This window comes from Molothrus aeneus, chromosome 6, assembly GCF_037042795.1.
Source record: "Molothrus aeneus isolate 106 chromosome 6, BPBGC_Maene_1.0, whole genome shotgun sequence".
Classification (NCBI taxonomy): domain Eukaryota; kingdom Metazoa; phylum Chordata; class Aves; order Passeriformes; family Icteridae; genus Molothrus; species Molothrus aeneus.
Window position 1 is genome coordinate 963,145 of NC_089651.1, and position 14,750 is coordinate 977,894.

A 14,750-nucleotide genomic window follows, 5' to 3' on the forward strand; every position below is an offset into this window, starting at 1 on the left:
AGCTATTAGACCCTTTTCTTTCTGGGTCAAAAGCTGGTGAAATATGAAAGCAAACAAAAAAAAATCCCATGGATAAAAAAATAGCAAGCAGAGCTTTCCAGCTGTAAACCTTCCCTATTTATATGAGCTTTACTAATGTAATATCTCAGAATATATGTCTCTGAATATGAAAGTATTGACTTTTTATACCTTGTGAGACACAGAAACATTATGATGTCTTTTTTTACAATGGGAGAGCTAAAACTCAGAAAAAACTGAGATTCTTTTGGTGCCTGATACTTACATAAAGTTGTGATAGACACCTAGTGGCATATTTAAATTGCTTAGGTGCCTGGTACACTCAATGAGTTGGCAGGAGCCACAACTCCTCCAAGGCCTTTCCAAGCTGTTTCTCTGGGAACTGAGACCATCTTCTGTCTCTGAATTTTGAAGCTGTGTCTGTAGCTTTTCTATCATTGCATTTTGGCAGGCAATCCAGCGCCAGCTAGAAGAGCTGGAAGAAAGACAAAGAACTTTGGAGATTTTTGGTGTCGAACTGGAGAGAGAACTGAGAGGAGAAGCAGGTACACAAAGCAGTTTGCTTGTTTAGTGGTGGGATTTTTAACCTGTTCCAAAACACAGGGTTTTAATGGTTGTCATGGAAATAGTTTGGTGCAAAATCTGAAAAGGAACAATAACTGGCATGACAAAAATGATTGATAAACCTTTTCCTCAAACTCTCGGTTAGCTCAAGCACCTTTACATTGAATGCTTTAAGTTTTTTGTTGGTTTTCATAGATTTGGAATTAATGCCAATGCTATTGAATGTGAATTAGCATTTCCCCCAGCACCACCCCCCCCCACTTTTTTTTTTTTTTTAATTTAAGTCCCATCCTGAGCTTAATTTCATCTTGTGGAGGGAACCAGTGAGGTTTCCAGGAGCTGTATCTCAGTTACCAAGCCAGCAGCAGCCCGTGCCTAGTAACAGAGTCTTTAATGACTTTCCTGGAGTGTGAAATGCCATTAATATGATTAGAGCCAGTGGCCATGCTATAGCAACAGCAGCCTGCAGGCACACACACACAGACCCCAGCAGCACAGCTCTTCCCCCAGATGATGGCAGGGGTCCCCTCACCGGAGCCAGCGCTGCCCAGCACCCAGGGCTATGGGACCCTGCCCCTGGCCCAGCCTTGGCACTGCTGCCCAGCTCACACGGGGTGAAGCAGAGGGACAGGACCCCAGCGGCTCCTCCAGGCTCAGAAGGGGATGGGGGTGTGAGCCCTGCCCGTGAGGGGCTTCAGAGGGGGCTGTGCTCTGTGCTGAAGGGACTGACAGCCTGAATGCAAACCTGTCTTTATTTACCTCCACTTTAGAAAACTGAGCCTTGTGTTTTCCTGACAGGCAGTTGCACAACATGAAAAACACAGATATGTTCTGGCACCTGATCTTGTTGTTTTCTTAACCAGGCAATCCAGTCCAACCCCTCCATGCTGGTCTTTTTAATGCCATATTTCATAGCAGCTCTCACCCCTATTCTGAACACTAATCAGTTCAGCAAGAGAGCATTCGCCCAACCTTTCATATTTATTAACTAATTTCCTAGAATTGACTGTGTCAGCCTATTCCAAACTTTATTTAAAAATTTATCATCTATTTTTCTTAAATGAAACCATAACCCTTTATCAAACAGCACCTCACTTACTGCCTGTGAGAAAGTCTGCTAAAAAGGCTGTGAGAATTATAGAGTTAGCTTTTTTCTTCTGATTTTTGTAAAGATGGTTGTTTTTTGTAAACCTCAAAAATATAAAGGGACGAGAAGCTTCTAGCTCTTGGGATAGACACAGAATACCAGGATAAATGGCCTAGAGCCACTTCTTGTTGTTGCTGTTTTGACAATCGCATTTCCTAAAGAAGGCTGCCTGCCAAGAGATCGATGCTTCTCATTCTCTTACCATCCCTGGTAATTGGATTGCCCTCATTAAGGTGAAAGTACTGTTTTTTTCTCCCTGTTGATTGTTTGTGTGTAGGTGGCCAGTTACAAATAGGGCAGATACTGAAAGGTAGGATGTTACTGTCTCTCAATAACTCTTCTGGTGCAAAAGCACGAGGCCATGAGCTCCCCAGACAAAATGTGAGTGCTTTGTTGCTCGCAATAACATATGTGTAATGATGCAGGAACTGCTGGCTTTAATATTCTGTTCAAGCTTCCTAAAAATAAAGAGCATTACTTTTTAATGAATGACCAGTGTTTATTAGGTTAAGTTGTATTTAAGCAGGTCTGTGCTTATGCAATTCAAGTGATTTAATAGGTATTATTAAAGTAATTAGAAAACGATCACAGTTCAGCAATAATATTGAGCTGCAAAGGTTGTGAATAACCAAATTTAGAGGCAGGCCTGCAAACAGCAGTTTTCAGTGACATTTACGCAACTCTCCTCTAATAATTCTACAAGCCTGGGATGAATGGCCTCTTTGTTAGGGGGAGTTATTCATTAGCTCCTCAACTGAATTAGAAGAGAACATGCGTGGGTGCTAAACAACTGCCATGAAGACTGATGAGCAAAATGAGGTTTTGATGATCTTGTAATTGTAGTGACAATAATTAATGCATTAGGGAAAAAACCACAAACCCCCCAAAAAAAAACTCCAAAAAATGAGAAGAAATAATATCAGTCCTATGAATAATTTTTCATGCTTGTTATTTCCTTTATTCTGCTTCAAAATACCAAATAATAAATCACTGATGTACCATTGCTTTGTTTTCCACTGACATTTGTGAAGGCTTATAGAGAGCTTCTGCCTACAAGAAAATACGGAAATAAAAATCTCAAAACACGTTTTCCACTAAAATTAGCATAAGGGCTCAGTTGACTAAACAAGTCATGAACAATGATGGTAAAGAAGAAAACCTGTGTTGAGAGAACGTTAGGAAATGTCTCCATGCTTTGGAAGGTGAATAAATATCTGCACATTTTGGAGGTAGTTTTTGATTTCACAAAAAACATATCCAAGGTGTCTCGGAATTTTCAACAGAGTCAAAAGAAATCAGTTGCAAGCCTGTAGAAATAAATAATATGAGGTTTAACTGTACCTGAAAAGGTGCAAACTGGCCAAGATCCCTTTACTGTGTGATGACTGTAAGAAGGGACAGTGAAGCATCAATCTGAGAAGGTTCTGGTTTTGAGAGGAATGTTCAGTTACTACTCCTCCACAGCCTATACAATTCCCTCAAAAGTGATGAAAATAGAAATGCCTATGATGTAATTAGAAGAATGTCTGACTTTCAAATGGATCTCAGTCAGGAAACTCTCGGGTAAACCAGGAGGACAGGTTTGCTTTAGCAATGCTCTAGGGAAAAGCCAAGATGGCTCACAAAACAAACTCGCAAACTGTTTTCCCTCTTACCTATTAAAGAAAATCTGTAAAACTGCATCATCCAAAATGCTTCTTTGGTTTGTTCTGCCCTTGGAAGGCATTGAGCACTCCATCAGACTTAAATAAGTATTTAAATTGCTAGTAACAAACATTTGAAAAGCTCAGGGAAAAAATGCCACAGGGAACACTTAGGGGCATTCTGTGGGATGGAGGAGGCGGCAAAACAAGGGCTACTTTTATTGCATCTTTTTGTGGATTTTATGAAAATGAATGTTTTTTTGCAAACTGCATTATCTTTGATTACCTCAATCAAGCTACAATACAGTCTTTTATTAGAGACACAGAGTTTCTAAAGTGTAAAGGGGAAAGGTTAAAAGAAGGAATATTTTTACCTAAACAAGGAAACAACAGGAATGGAACAGTAACCTTTTGTGTCTGTGCTGCACTTATGCATAACAGCAATTGCAGTGTTTTTACTGGCAAATAGATCACATTTTCATGATGCCACCATTTCTTATTACCATAGTAAAATAGATCAAATTTTGATGATGCCACCATTTCTTATGGTGGTGTTCAAAAATCTAAGGCTCTGAACACTAATGCTGCATCCCTGAATTGGACTGGTGAGAAACTGGCATGTTCCAGCAAGGAGCACTCCTGCAGTCACTCTGGGAAGACACTTTCTATCACCACTTGCTGACCTGGAAGATCCCACAGGAACACATCCATTACTGCCAAGTTTTAATGGGATCAGGAAGGAATTGAAGAGAGATTGTTCTGTCTTCTCCGACTGTTATCCTTCTGTTTCATGGTAATTTCCAGTTGGGGCCAAGTCCTGATGACAGCTGTGGACCTGCACCCCTGCCACGTGACTGCTGTCCTTGGTGTGGGGGCCAGGTCCCTCCTCCAGGGTGGCAGGAGGTGACCTGGGCTCCCTGGATGATGGTGTCTGGTGAGGGAATGCAAAGGTGACCCCAAACACCCAGCAATTCCCCTTGGCTAAAGGGCTAAAGGGCTTCATTGGGTGATATCATTGCTGCCCCAAGGAGGGGGGCTTTAAACTGCTGCTTTGGAGTGGAGGCAAACCCTGGCTCTGAGTGAGGGCAGATGAAGCTGTAGAGACAAGAGGGTAACCTGTTGAAGCACATTTCAAAATGACAACAGAAAGGCATCAGCAACACTGCCGAGCTGCCCGGGACTCTGGCTCTGGGACCCAGTTTAATGATACTCTTGCAATTGGTGTCTCTGGAGCTTTAACCAGAGACCTTTCAGGTTGTTTCAGTGCTCTCAGTCATATAAAGTAAAGGCGCAGTCCCTCTTAAAGTAGAAGAAATCATGTAAGCTTCCTTCCACAGAAAACAGCCAGGCTGGTTTTAGGGTGGGGATTTTGTTCTTGGTTATCTAGCATTGTGGCTCAGTGAGGACTGAGGAGGACAGAGCTTGTTTCCCCACCTGCGGGCAGTACACCTTCTTCTTCATCCTAAATCTGGCTATTTCTGCTTCCATGTGTGGTGGGGAGTGCAAATGCCATGGGCTGGGGCAGGAGCACGGGGTGGCTGTTGGCTTTCTGCTTCTGAAGGTCCCAGTGTGTCACTTGGACTGTAGCCTCAGGCTGGAGCAGTGTCAGATATTTGCCTCCTACGAGTGATCACCATTCTGTGGCAGCAGAACGGGCAGAACAGATGTGGGAGGTGTGCTGCAGTGCCATCAGTGTTGCTGTAATTCTGCATCAAAGGGAGATGGGGTGGCTTTGTTTTGTGAAAAAATGAATGGAAAATGTGAAGTCATGAGGATGTTAAAAAGGACAGCAAGGAAAATAAATACATATGTGCTCTGACTTGCCATTTGAAAACACCCAGGGGTTCTTCATTGCCAAAGAGTTTTGTTCAGATGGTATTGTAGGAGAGTAAAGGTCCTTACCCAAAGAAAGAGATCCACCCTTTTCTACAGCAAGGCAGAGTCAAGCTGTGAGCTCTTTGGGTGAAAGGCTGTCTATCAGCCCTGGCCCAAAGTGTTATAAAACCACCCAGTTATCATAGATTTGTCATTCAAAGCAAATGCAGATTTAGAGGCCAGTTGACAAGTGAAGGGAAATTTGCAGAGGATTTGGTGGTTTGTCTGATGTCCACTGGAGGCAGGGATTAAGCTGCCAGTGTATACATCCTGAAGGATGATGGTGTTAATGGAATATCCACTAAGACACAGTTCAGCTCTGAAGCCCAGTTTCAAAGGAGAGACTGTCTTATCAAAGGCAGAGCTAAGAGAGAGAAATAGTGCCCAATATGTGATTATTTGAAAGGAAAAACTTCAGGACAAAAGTGTTTTAAAATCCAATGCAATCCAATGCAGCTGCAATAAGCCACAACTGTCAACCAAAAATAGATAAAAATGTCATACCTGTTGTACTCAGCCATTGCTGGGGTAAGTCACACCAAAACCATCTCCATTTGAAGTCATGTAGGCTGAGGAGGACTATTGAAGAACTTTGTTGGCAAAAGCATTGGAAAGAAAGCTGGTGAAGCACACTAAAGTCTCCTATTTCACACAGATTCAGGCACAAAGGATGAAAATCAGATGCTACATGAATGGTTTGAGCTGGTCATGGAGAAGAATAAATTAATGCGTTATGAGTCTGAGCTCCTGATTATGTGAGTAAGAACAAGCGTAAGTATTAAAGATGGGAGGGGACAGGGAAAAGATGTACTCACAACTCACAATACACCTGAACACCTTGCTGTGTGCTGCATTTGAGACAGCTGAGGAATAAAATCCAGAGTAGCTACAGCCTGTTTTGAACATAGATTTGCAGCTGAGGCCTTCTCATCCTTCCCTCTCACAGTGGCTGAAACATTTAAATTCTCTATGATGCTCTGAACCAATATTGGTTCATACCCTGTATGAATTGGTTCAATGTGGCACAGAGATGCTCTGCCTTCACATAATGTGGGTCTAATGAACACCTTCTCCTGGGAAGAAAAACAGTCTGAGAATTCATCTGTTTTTATTGGACATAGGCAAAAAGACCTAGAAATTCACTACAACCATGAAATAAGCAGATACACCAACACAAGAAGCAAATAAAACCCAGCTCAGCTGCCACTGTTGTGGCTGGTGGAAGCAATGTTTGCTGTAGCTCCCTTTCCTTGCCTCCCTGCAGACACACTCAGGACAGACAGACTCTCAGCTATTTTCTCCACGCTCGTGGGCAACGTGGGAAGGCAATGGGAGCCTCAGCAGTCCTCACTCCCCGCTGGGTTTCCCACCTGTGCAGGCTGCCCATTGCCATTTATCATTTCCATATTGCCAGCCCTGGGCTCCAGCTGCACCCCAGTTTCTCCCCAGCTGTGCTGGTGCTGCTGGGGCTGACCCTTTCTTGCCCCTCTCCTGGGTGCTGTGGCAGCAATGCTTCCTTCTCACACTGTGTGAGAGTTAAAAAGGCAACAGTGGGCTGCTTCTAGCACTGCAGGACACAAAATGTTGTTGTCTGGATGTGTTCATTTGTGAATTCCTTTGCCTCAGGAGCTGCTCCTGTGCAGAGGGCCTGGTGAGGCCCTTCATGTGTGGGTTCAGCCCCATGCAGAATTACAATGTGGGCGCCACCAGCAAAGCACAGATGGTTCAAAGCCTTAAGCTTCGCTGTTTATGGGGGAGTTTAACCCTATACATAATGTAAGAGGTGGCAGTGGTACTCCTGGAGCTGCTCTGGAGATGTTGGCACAGGCAAACCTTTTAGCTTTGGCAGCCCATGAGGAGAAAATACCAGATAAACAGAACACAGAATCTCATAACTGAAATCATGCTAACATATATGTCTTCATTGAAAAAAGCTGCTTCTTTAACATACTTTTTGCTGCACCCAGAGCCCAAGAGCTAGAATTGGAGGACCACCAAAGCAGGCTGGAACAAAAGCTGAGAGAGAAAATGGCCATTGATGGTAAGTCAGAGGGGACAGTGTGCTGCAGCCCACAGGGACAGACTGTGCCAACCCTGTTTGCTCCAAAAAGGGTGGCTGAGGCTCCTGTGCTCCCTCTGAGCACAGCTCAGCCAGCAAAATGTGAGATCTTCTCATCTGGCTCCTGGTGAAGACAGCGGAGCTGACCTGCCCAGTCCTACACTGCACTGCAGGGGTAATTGCACTAATTGTGCTCCCCAGGCAGCTCTCCAGGCCAGCTGATCATGGGCAGCAATGGAAAGTGACTTCTTCTGTCACCTAAGCAGAAGAGGTTGTCTGCTCTTATGCAGCATTGCTGGGCACCACAGTGTTTTGGGACTGCTTTGAAGTACTTGGGATTACAGCTTGGGCTTGTCCTTTCATTTGGGATTTGAAAAGGAGCATGGGGAGGAGCAATGCAGGGAGAAGAGTGGTTCCATAGCACTGAGTACCCCAAAATATCCTGTTGTGCTCTAGGCATGTGGATTGCAAGTGATGGCAGGTTTCAGTACGTTTTCTGAAAAATGCTTTCCATTTCCTTACAGGTACTACATTTCATGTAGGGATTTTTACCTTATGAGCTAAATTTAAACTACAGCTTAATTGCTTCTATAATTAAGTAATGCTTTTCCTATCCCTTCCAGTCTAAATTTTGTACCAGATCTACTATAGACTCTAGGAATCCTAATGATCAACTTCAAATGGCCCAAATCCAGGAGAAAATTCTCCTGAGCTGTAACTCTAACAATACTAACTACTATCGACTACATTTGTCTTTGACAATAATGTTAATTCAAGCTGTGCACTAACAGTTAAAATGCAAACAGTGACCTGGTTCTTAACCTCTTTTTTGTGACCTTTTAGACAGCCTTAAAGATGAGATGGATCTGAACGAGGAGGATGAAATTTTTACTGAGATGATGAAAGTGGTTGAAGAAAGGGACAGACTTGTATGTGCCTTAGAAGAGCAGAGAGTGAAAGAAAGAGCAGAAGACCAGCACTTTGAAAGCCTTATTTTATCTACAGGTTATCAGCTGAGCAGGATTTAAACAGCCACATGCAAATAAACATCCTTTCAGCAGTATTCCCTATCACGGAGGTACACTCTTCTGGAAAATGAAGGAATTCAAATTTTAAATCAACTTATTTGGGAAGCACATCATTTTGTTATCAAAAGCTTTAAAACAGGTTTTTGCTTAGACCAGAGACAGTCATTGCACTGTCAGCTCAAAGGATCACTGGGATCCAGATTTGGACTGAATGTGCCTGTCTGACAGGCACCAGGGTCTGTGAAAGGGAAATCAGAGCTCCATTATTCTCTTGGAATTTTATTTTAATGCTGAGAGCAGAGTTTCTGAGGAACATGATGACATCATTTAGTATTTCTGAGACAGCCTTACTCTCCATCTGTTTGTCTGAATCTCTGTGTGGCTTTGTTAATATTTTGGCACAGCCAAGGCATGGTCAACTATAGAAAAGTCAGAAAACAAGCATCTCATAAAAATAGGGTTAGTCTTTATTTCTGGTGGAGGAAGAGTCATTTGACTAATAACTATATATGAGCACTTAATAAAACTACTGTAAATGCAATGCCAGAAATTAATTTTTCAGGTATTTATAAGTTTTATTGCACTGTGTATTTTTGAACAAGAAGTTAAAGCATTATTAAATCCCTGCATTTTGTAAAGTGGTAAGGGTTTATCAAAGTGGTGAGTATCCTTACAGCTGTTACGTGCACAAAAAAGTTTCTGTATATCAGAGACTAAAGTCTTTAAAATCAGAAAAAATGATAATTTAAAAATAGTAATTCAGACCCAATTGGACTATAGGGCAGACTTTACTAAGGCATACTTTAAAATTTCTTCACAAAATACATCACAAATGGTATTGCTGGGTGTAATAAATGGTATAGCAGTTAAAGACAACCATCCCATAAAAGGACTGCAAAAAATGTTGAGTTTTTAGTATCAACATTTGATAGAAAATATTGTGAGTGTATTTCAATTACATTTATCCTGCTGCTTGAGAATATATGCGTATTTTTTGCTTAAAGGGGCCATCTTCTATCTTTTTTGTACATGCATTTGCAGATATTGGCAAAAAAGCATGCAGATAGTCTCCTAATTTAAGGAATTTCTTAAATCTGAGATAATTCTGCCAATTTAAGATTGGTAATATTCCCAACTGTGTGTGTGATACACTAGATTTTCAAACTGGAAAAAACAAGGGGAAACTGAAAGACTGTTTTTTGAATATCATTTTACCTCATGCTCTGAGAAGATTTGATGTTCTCATTATTTTGTGAATGGTGCTAATTTGCAGCATCTGCCTGTGGTACAGCCAAAGATAGAAGCATTCCTATTAAAAAAGCTTTAAAAACCTCTTGGTGAGTACTGGTAAAGTAACAGACACACTGGATCCTGTCACAATAATTTCTGAGTTATCTTTAGGGTTGGTTTGGTTTTGTTTTTGTTTTTCCTTCTGTATTGCAAGAAATTTGAAATACCGTTTCTAAAGGTAAAAGCAAGTTTTTGCTATTGGTCACACATAAATAATATACCTCGGTTGGTGCAAGCTTTATACTATTGCTCTGCAATATTTATTTATATCTATTTATTAGACTGTTTAGAGAGGGTAAGAGTGTCTGGTTGTATCTTACAGTTTGGATGTTGTCTCTGATTTTGATTGAAAACTGTGTATTTCTAACATGTGTGTACAGCAAAACTGTGCATTGTAGAGTAGACAGCTTTATAGGTTTGGTACATAATTAGCAATAAAATATTAATTAAGATTTTAAACAGTGTTCTCAGTGACCGTAACTTGAAGGGATACCCTTAAAACACAGCATTCAGGGTTTTAACATACAATTTGTCTTCCATCACAGTGAAAAGACATGGAAGAAATCCTTAAATGTGTTCCAAAATAACCACCAGACTTTTTTCCCATTCTCATTCATAGGCTAAGCATACCTGATCTTCAGATGACATTTTTACTGAGATGGATTGCAGTGGTTGATTCTTTAAACTAACTCTGTTACTTAAGACTGACACGAAGTAGGAGAGGCAGAGCAGCAATAAATATTTTCATTTTCTCTGTTGAGATCTGCTGGTATTACCAGTTTGGTGGAGAAAATTTCTGGGTTTCATCACTGTCCCCAATCCTCCCTCATGCAGTCCTGTAGAAAAAGACAGTCTAGGAAATGTCATAGTTTTCTGTGAAAATCATAATGATTTCAAGGTATTTTTAAAAGTTTGAAAGCAAAATTCTTAGAGCTTTGCAAAGGAGGAGAATTCTGCAGAAATCTCCAGTTATGTCAAAGATTGGTTTTCTCACCTCACTTTTACAATTAAGTAGTCCCATTCACATTAGTCTTGCTGTTGCAAATATGCCCTGGGATTTCAGTTTACAGTAGATAGACACCTGTTCAGCTATAAAACCAAACTCCAAAGGGTGCTTTCCCTTGAGCTTCAAAGATTTGCACTCTTGAGAGTATCAGAGTCTACAGAAGCTGAGGGCCATCAGAACTTTATGGACATCAACAACATTCTTTGCTAAAGAAGCACTTTTCTGAAGGCCCTGTGGTTACACACGTTCCACCCAAAACTGTCTGCTCTTGGGTGGAAAAACCTGTCAGGCTACTGCTGCCCTGCCTGATATTAAGTACCTCACAAGATTAGATCCAAAAATAAACAGTGTAAGTGATTTAGAAAATCACAAACTCCTAAGTCGTTTAAAGCAGGTCTTTGTGTATTGTGAGAGTAGAGAAGGGGATTAAAAAAAGGAGAAGCTATGTGCACTGTTCCCAGGTCAATTTCATATGGCTGGCTTCTACTAGACATGTATTTAAGCACTGGTTTGGTTCTCAGTTTTCTTGCTGCTCAATCTTTTCTGTAACGTGGCTCTCTAATTTATAATAGATTTGTTCATTTTTAAGTTGATGGCACTGGCATTTTGGGGTATAATGTGATGTGCTGGAATGTACTGAGTGCGTCTAAACAGGCTGGTTGCGAGAAATTATCTATTTGAAAGAATAAAATTCTGGCTCACTCTTGAAGTCCCCAGATAATTTCCATAGAAATTTCTTTCTACTGACACCTACAGTGCAATAATGTGTGATGAGGACAGATCTTTAGCTAAACAAATTGAATCATCTTCTGAACTCATGTACTGGTAAGTAAATCACAGCATCTTGCAGTGCACAAATTCCTTTTGTAGTTCAGAAATAATGACACTCTGAGGTTAGGGGGCATCTCTAACAGAAGAGATTACAAACCCCAGGAGACCAACAACTTCCACACATGCTTACACAGGAATTCGCCAGCTGCTTTCCTTGGGCTTGACACACAAATTAGAACAGCTCCTTCAAGACTCAAAGGAAAAGTGTTGATAAAATGGTGATCAAAATCATAATTGCCAAATAATTGTCAATTTTCAAATGGCACTAACTTTCCCTCTATCAGGTTATCTTGTTTTGTTGCTTTCTAGCAGTGGGAGAGTCTTACTGACCAAGACCATGTGCTGCCCAGAGGAGAGAAGAGGATAAGCAAGCCTGGGGCCAGCATGATTGTCCCCTGCTCAATGACTCTGGACTGATGGATGGGTCTCTCCTCCTCACAGGACAGATGGACAGCTCTCAGAATCTCTGCTGCTCAGAGTGAGCCTGAGATGGGCTAGAAAGTCTCTTTTCCCAGCCCGGCGGTTGAAGGAGGAGTCAGAGCTCTTCATTTCTCATTCTCAAGGTTGTTTTATTGTATCTTATCTATAAAATTCTTTCTCCTGGCCTGCCAAGGTCTGTTCAGCAGGACAGACACTGGCACTCTGGCCACCCTCGGGCAATGTTATCTTTTTATACTAAAAACTATGTGTATAATATTTACCATAACTTCCCAATACCTATCACCCATGTTAGACAGTGAGCTTCTACTCTAAACCAATCTGAAAGTGCCAGCATCACCTGGAACATGGAGGCCAAGAAGAAGAAAGAAGGACAGGGTACACCCAAATTCCTCCATCTTGGGACCCCAAGCCCCCATTCTAAAAACCCAAAAAATCTATTTTTCACCCTGTGACAAACTAACTATTATTCTACTTAAACTCTCTTGACTTGCAATTATTCATATTAAGGTGATAATTTGCTCCAAGGACTAAATCAAAGGCACAGGGGCTTGGGCTCTGTGCCAAAGTCTCTGAGCCCCCTGGGCAGGGGCTCGAGTCCTCCAGGGCAGCCAGAGGAATTTCCTGGGTTCTGACAGGCAGCTGCTTCTCTTCAGAGGTCAATGTAATTTCTGGTATCTTTGAACTGAGATTTTCCTTTCACTGTCATGTCCTTTCCCTTCCATCTTGTGGACTTTTCTGTCCCAGGAGCAGAATAGAAATGCCACCACAGGAATTTACTGGGGCTCTTCTAATCACACTGCATGCACACACCCTCCTTATCCCCTCTTCAAAAGATCACAGGTCTAAAGAAACTCAGTTGTTGTTTAGGGATGTGGTTTAGTGTGGATTTGCCAGTACTGGGTTAATGGCTAGACTTGATCTTAAAGGTCTGTTCAAACTTAAACAATTTTGTGATTCTATAAAAAGCTTGGGGAAACAATTTTGTAAATCACTTTTTGAACCAAGACCAATCCATTTGCCTCCAAGGTAAAGGGACACCTCACTGATTTTCAGTGTGTTTGACCATAGGAAACAAATTTAGAGGTCTTGTGCCTTGAAACTTCTGCTTTGTAGCCCAATGCATTCTGATTGCAACTAAGATTTTTGCATTAGTTTGGTAGTTCTTTTCCAGGGAGATACACTGTTTTCTTCCTTGCTTGAGCAAGTAACAGGATGTGGCACAGCAGATTGGAGACTCTGTGTATCTTTTGTGGCTTTGCTGCTGTTAAGATTTTTTTTATTTTTAAGCTGTCCCTGCTGGGCTTTCCTGGACCACACATTTTTGCATTGTTTAGCACAATGGGTTTGCTGTGGCAGCATGCAAATGCTGTTCCTTCAGTCTTCATGGCAGCCACATCTCAGGAGCCTGGGCCCTGGCAAACACTTCATGATGGGCAAGGTATTTGCTGGACTTCACATAGATCTCTTTGCCTGATATTTATGAGAAAAATTGTGGTTTCTTCTATTGCTTCTCATGAACTATGAAGAGACCTGATGGGCCCTGCATTGTTGTGGTGTTGTGAGGGTCCCCAGGACGAGGTGAGAGATGAGAATTTGACTCCAAGTTCTCAGAAGGCTGATTTTTTATTTTATATGATATGATATGATATTATAAGAAATGTTAGACTAAAACTATACTAAAGAAAGAGAAAGGAGACATCAGAAGGCTGGACAAGAATGAATAATAAAAACCTGTGACTGACCAGAGAGTCCGACAGAGCTGGACTGGGATTGGTCATTAATTAAAACCAATTCACATGGAACCTATCAAAGATGCACCAGTTGGTGAGCAACCTCCAGACCACATTCCAAGCAATCAGATAATTATTGTTTACATTTCTCTTCTGAGGCTTCTCAGCTTCTCAGGAGAAAAATCCTGGTGAAGGGATTTTTCAGGAAATATCATGGTGTCACTGCATGCCAGTATTGTGCTTGCTGGAACATTCATGTAACACCTGTACATAACTGTACATAACTGCAGGCCCAAACAAAGGCTACAACTGAAACTTCTTAAGGAAAAAAAAAAATCATAAGACTGATTTTTTTTCCTGAAACTATCTCAAGAAGGACAGTTGTAAAGGCAAGTAAACTTGGCCCAGTTTTTATAAATAACTAATTGATGTAACAACATGTTACCAAAAGTAGTGAATACCAGGATGACATTCCCATTTTATCAAAAAGTTTTAAGCCCACTTTCTTTCCTCTGAAGCTTTCAAATTATTAATTTCTGTGGCTGCATACAACATGTTATCTTTTATCTTTCATGTACGTTTCTTCTCATCAAATCTTAGTCTGTCTGTTTTGCTCCTTGATGTACAACAGAAATTCATTTTATGTTTTCAGAATCTGTTTGGAAATACTCTCTTACTTTTATAAAACTATGTTATTTTGTTATATTATTTAAACAGAATATTCTTTTACCAAAGAAGTTAGAGTAGAAATCATAGCTGTGCTTTAAATTCCAGCATATGAATATGCCCAATCTTCATCTCACTTTGTGAGCTGGAAAGAAATTTATCTCAAGCGTGAGTTTCAGGTGATGCTGGCAATGAAAATTTGGAGCCCTTTTCTCCTTGATATGATGCTTTCTGCTGTTCACATTGAGATGGTGTGGAAACACCTTCTCTGCTCAGCAGGCCCCTCTACTGTGCTGTGAACTCAGGGAGGGTGGGCACGTTCAGCAATTCACCACACAGAGCCGGCAGGCCAGCACAAGGATGACTGCAAGTGCTTAGGAAAATAAAATGTGTAGACTTTGGTTTAGTTCTCCTCCTCCTGAAGTCAGCAAAGGGTGTTCCTGTAGGCAAGC

At 41.3% G+C, this 14,750-nt stretch overlaps 1 protein-coding gene across 1 annotated transcript in view; it reads left to right on the forward strand.

The window, feature by feature from the left end:
- The window catches only part of MICAL2 (microtubule associated monooxygenase, calponin and LIM domain containing 2), a 118,765-nt gene extending 110,431 nt beyond the window's left edge, over positions 1-8,334 (forward strand). Inside the window, exons 33-36 of the mRNA XM_066552501.1 lie at positions 470-563; positions 5,903-6,002; positions 7,215-7,288; positions 8,150-8,334. Coding sequence (XP_066408598.1) covers positions 470-563; positions 5,903-6,002; positions 7,215-7,288; positions 8,150-8,334 — 453 coding nt within the window. The remainder of the gene's footprint in view (positions 1-469; positions 564-5,902; positions 6,003-7,214; positions 7,289-8,149) is intronic.
- The last annotated feature ends 6,416 nt before the right edge of the window (positions 8,335-14,750 follow it).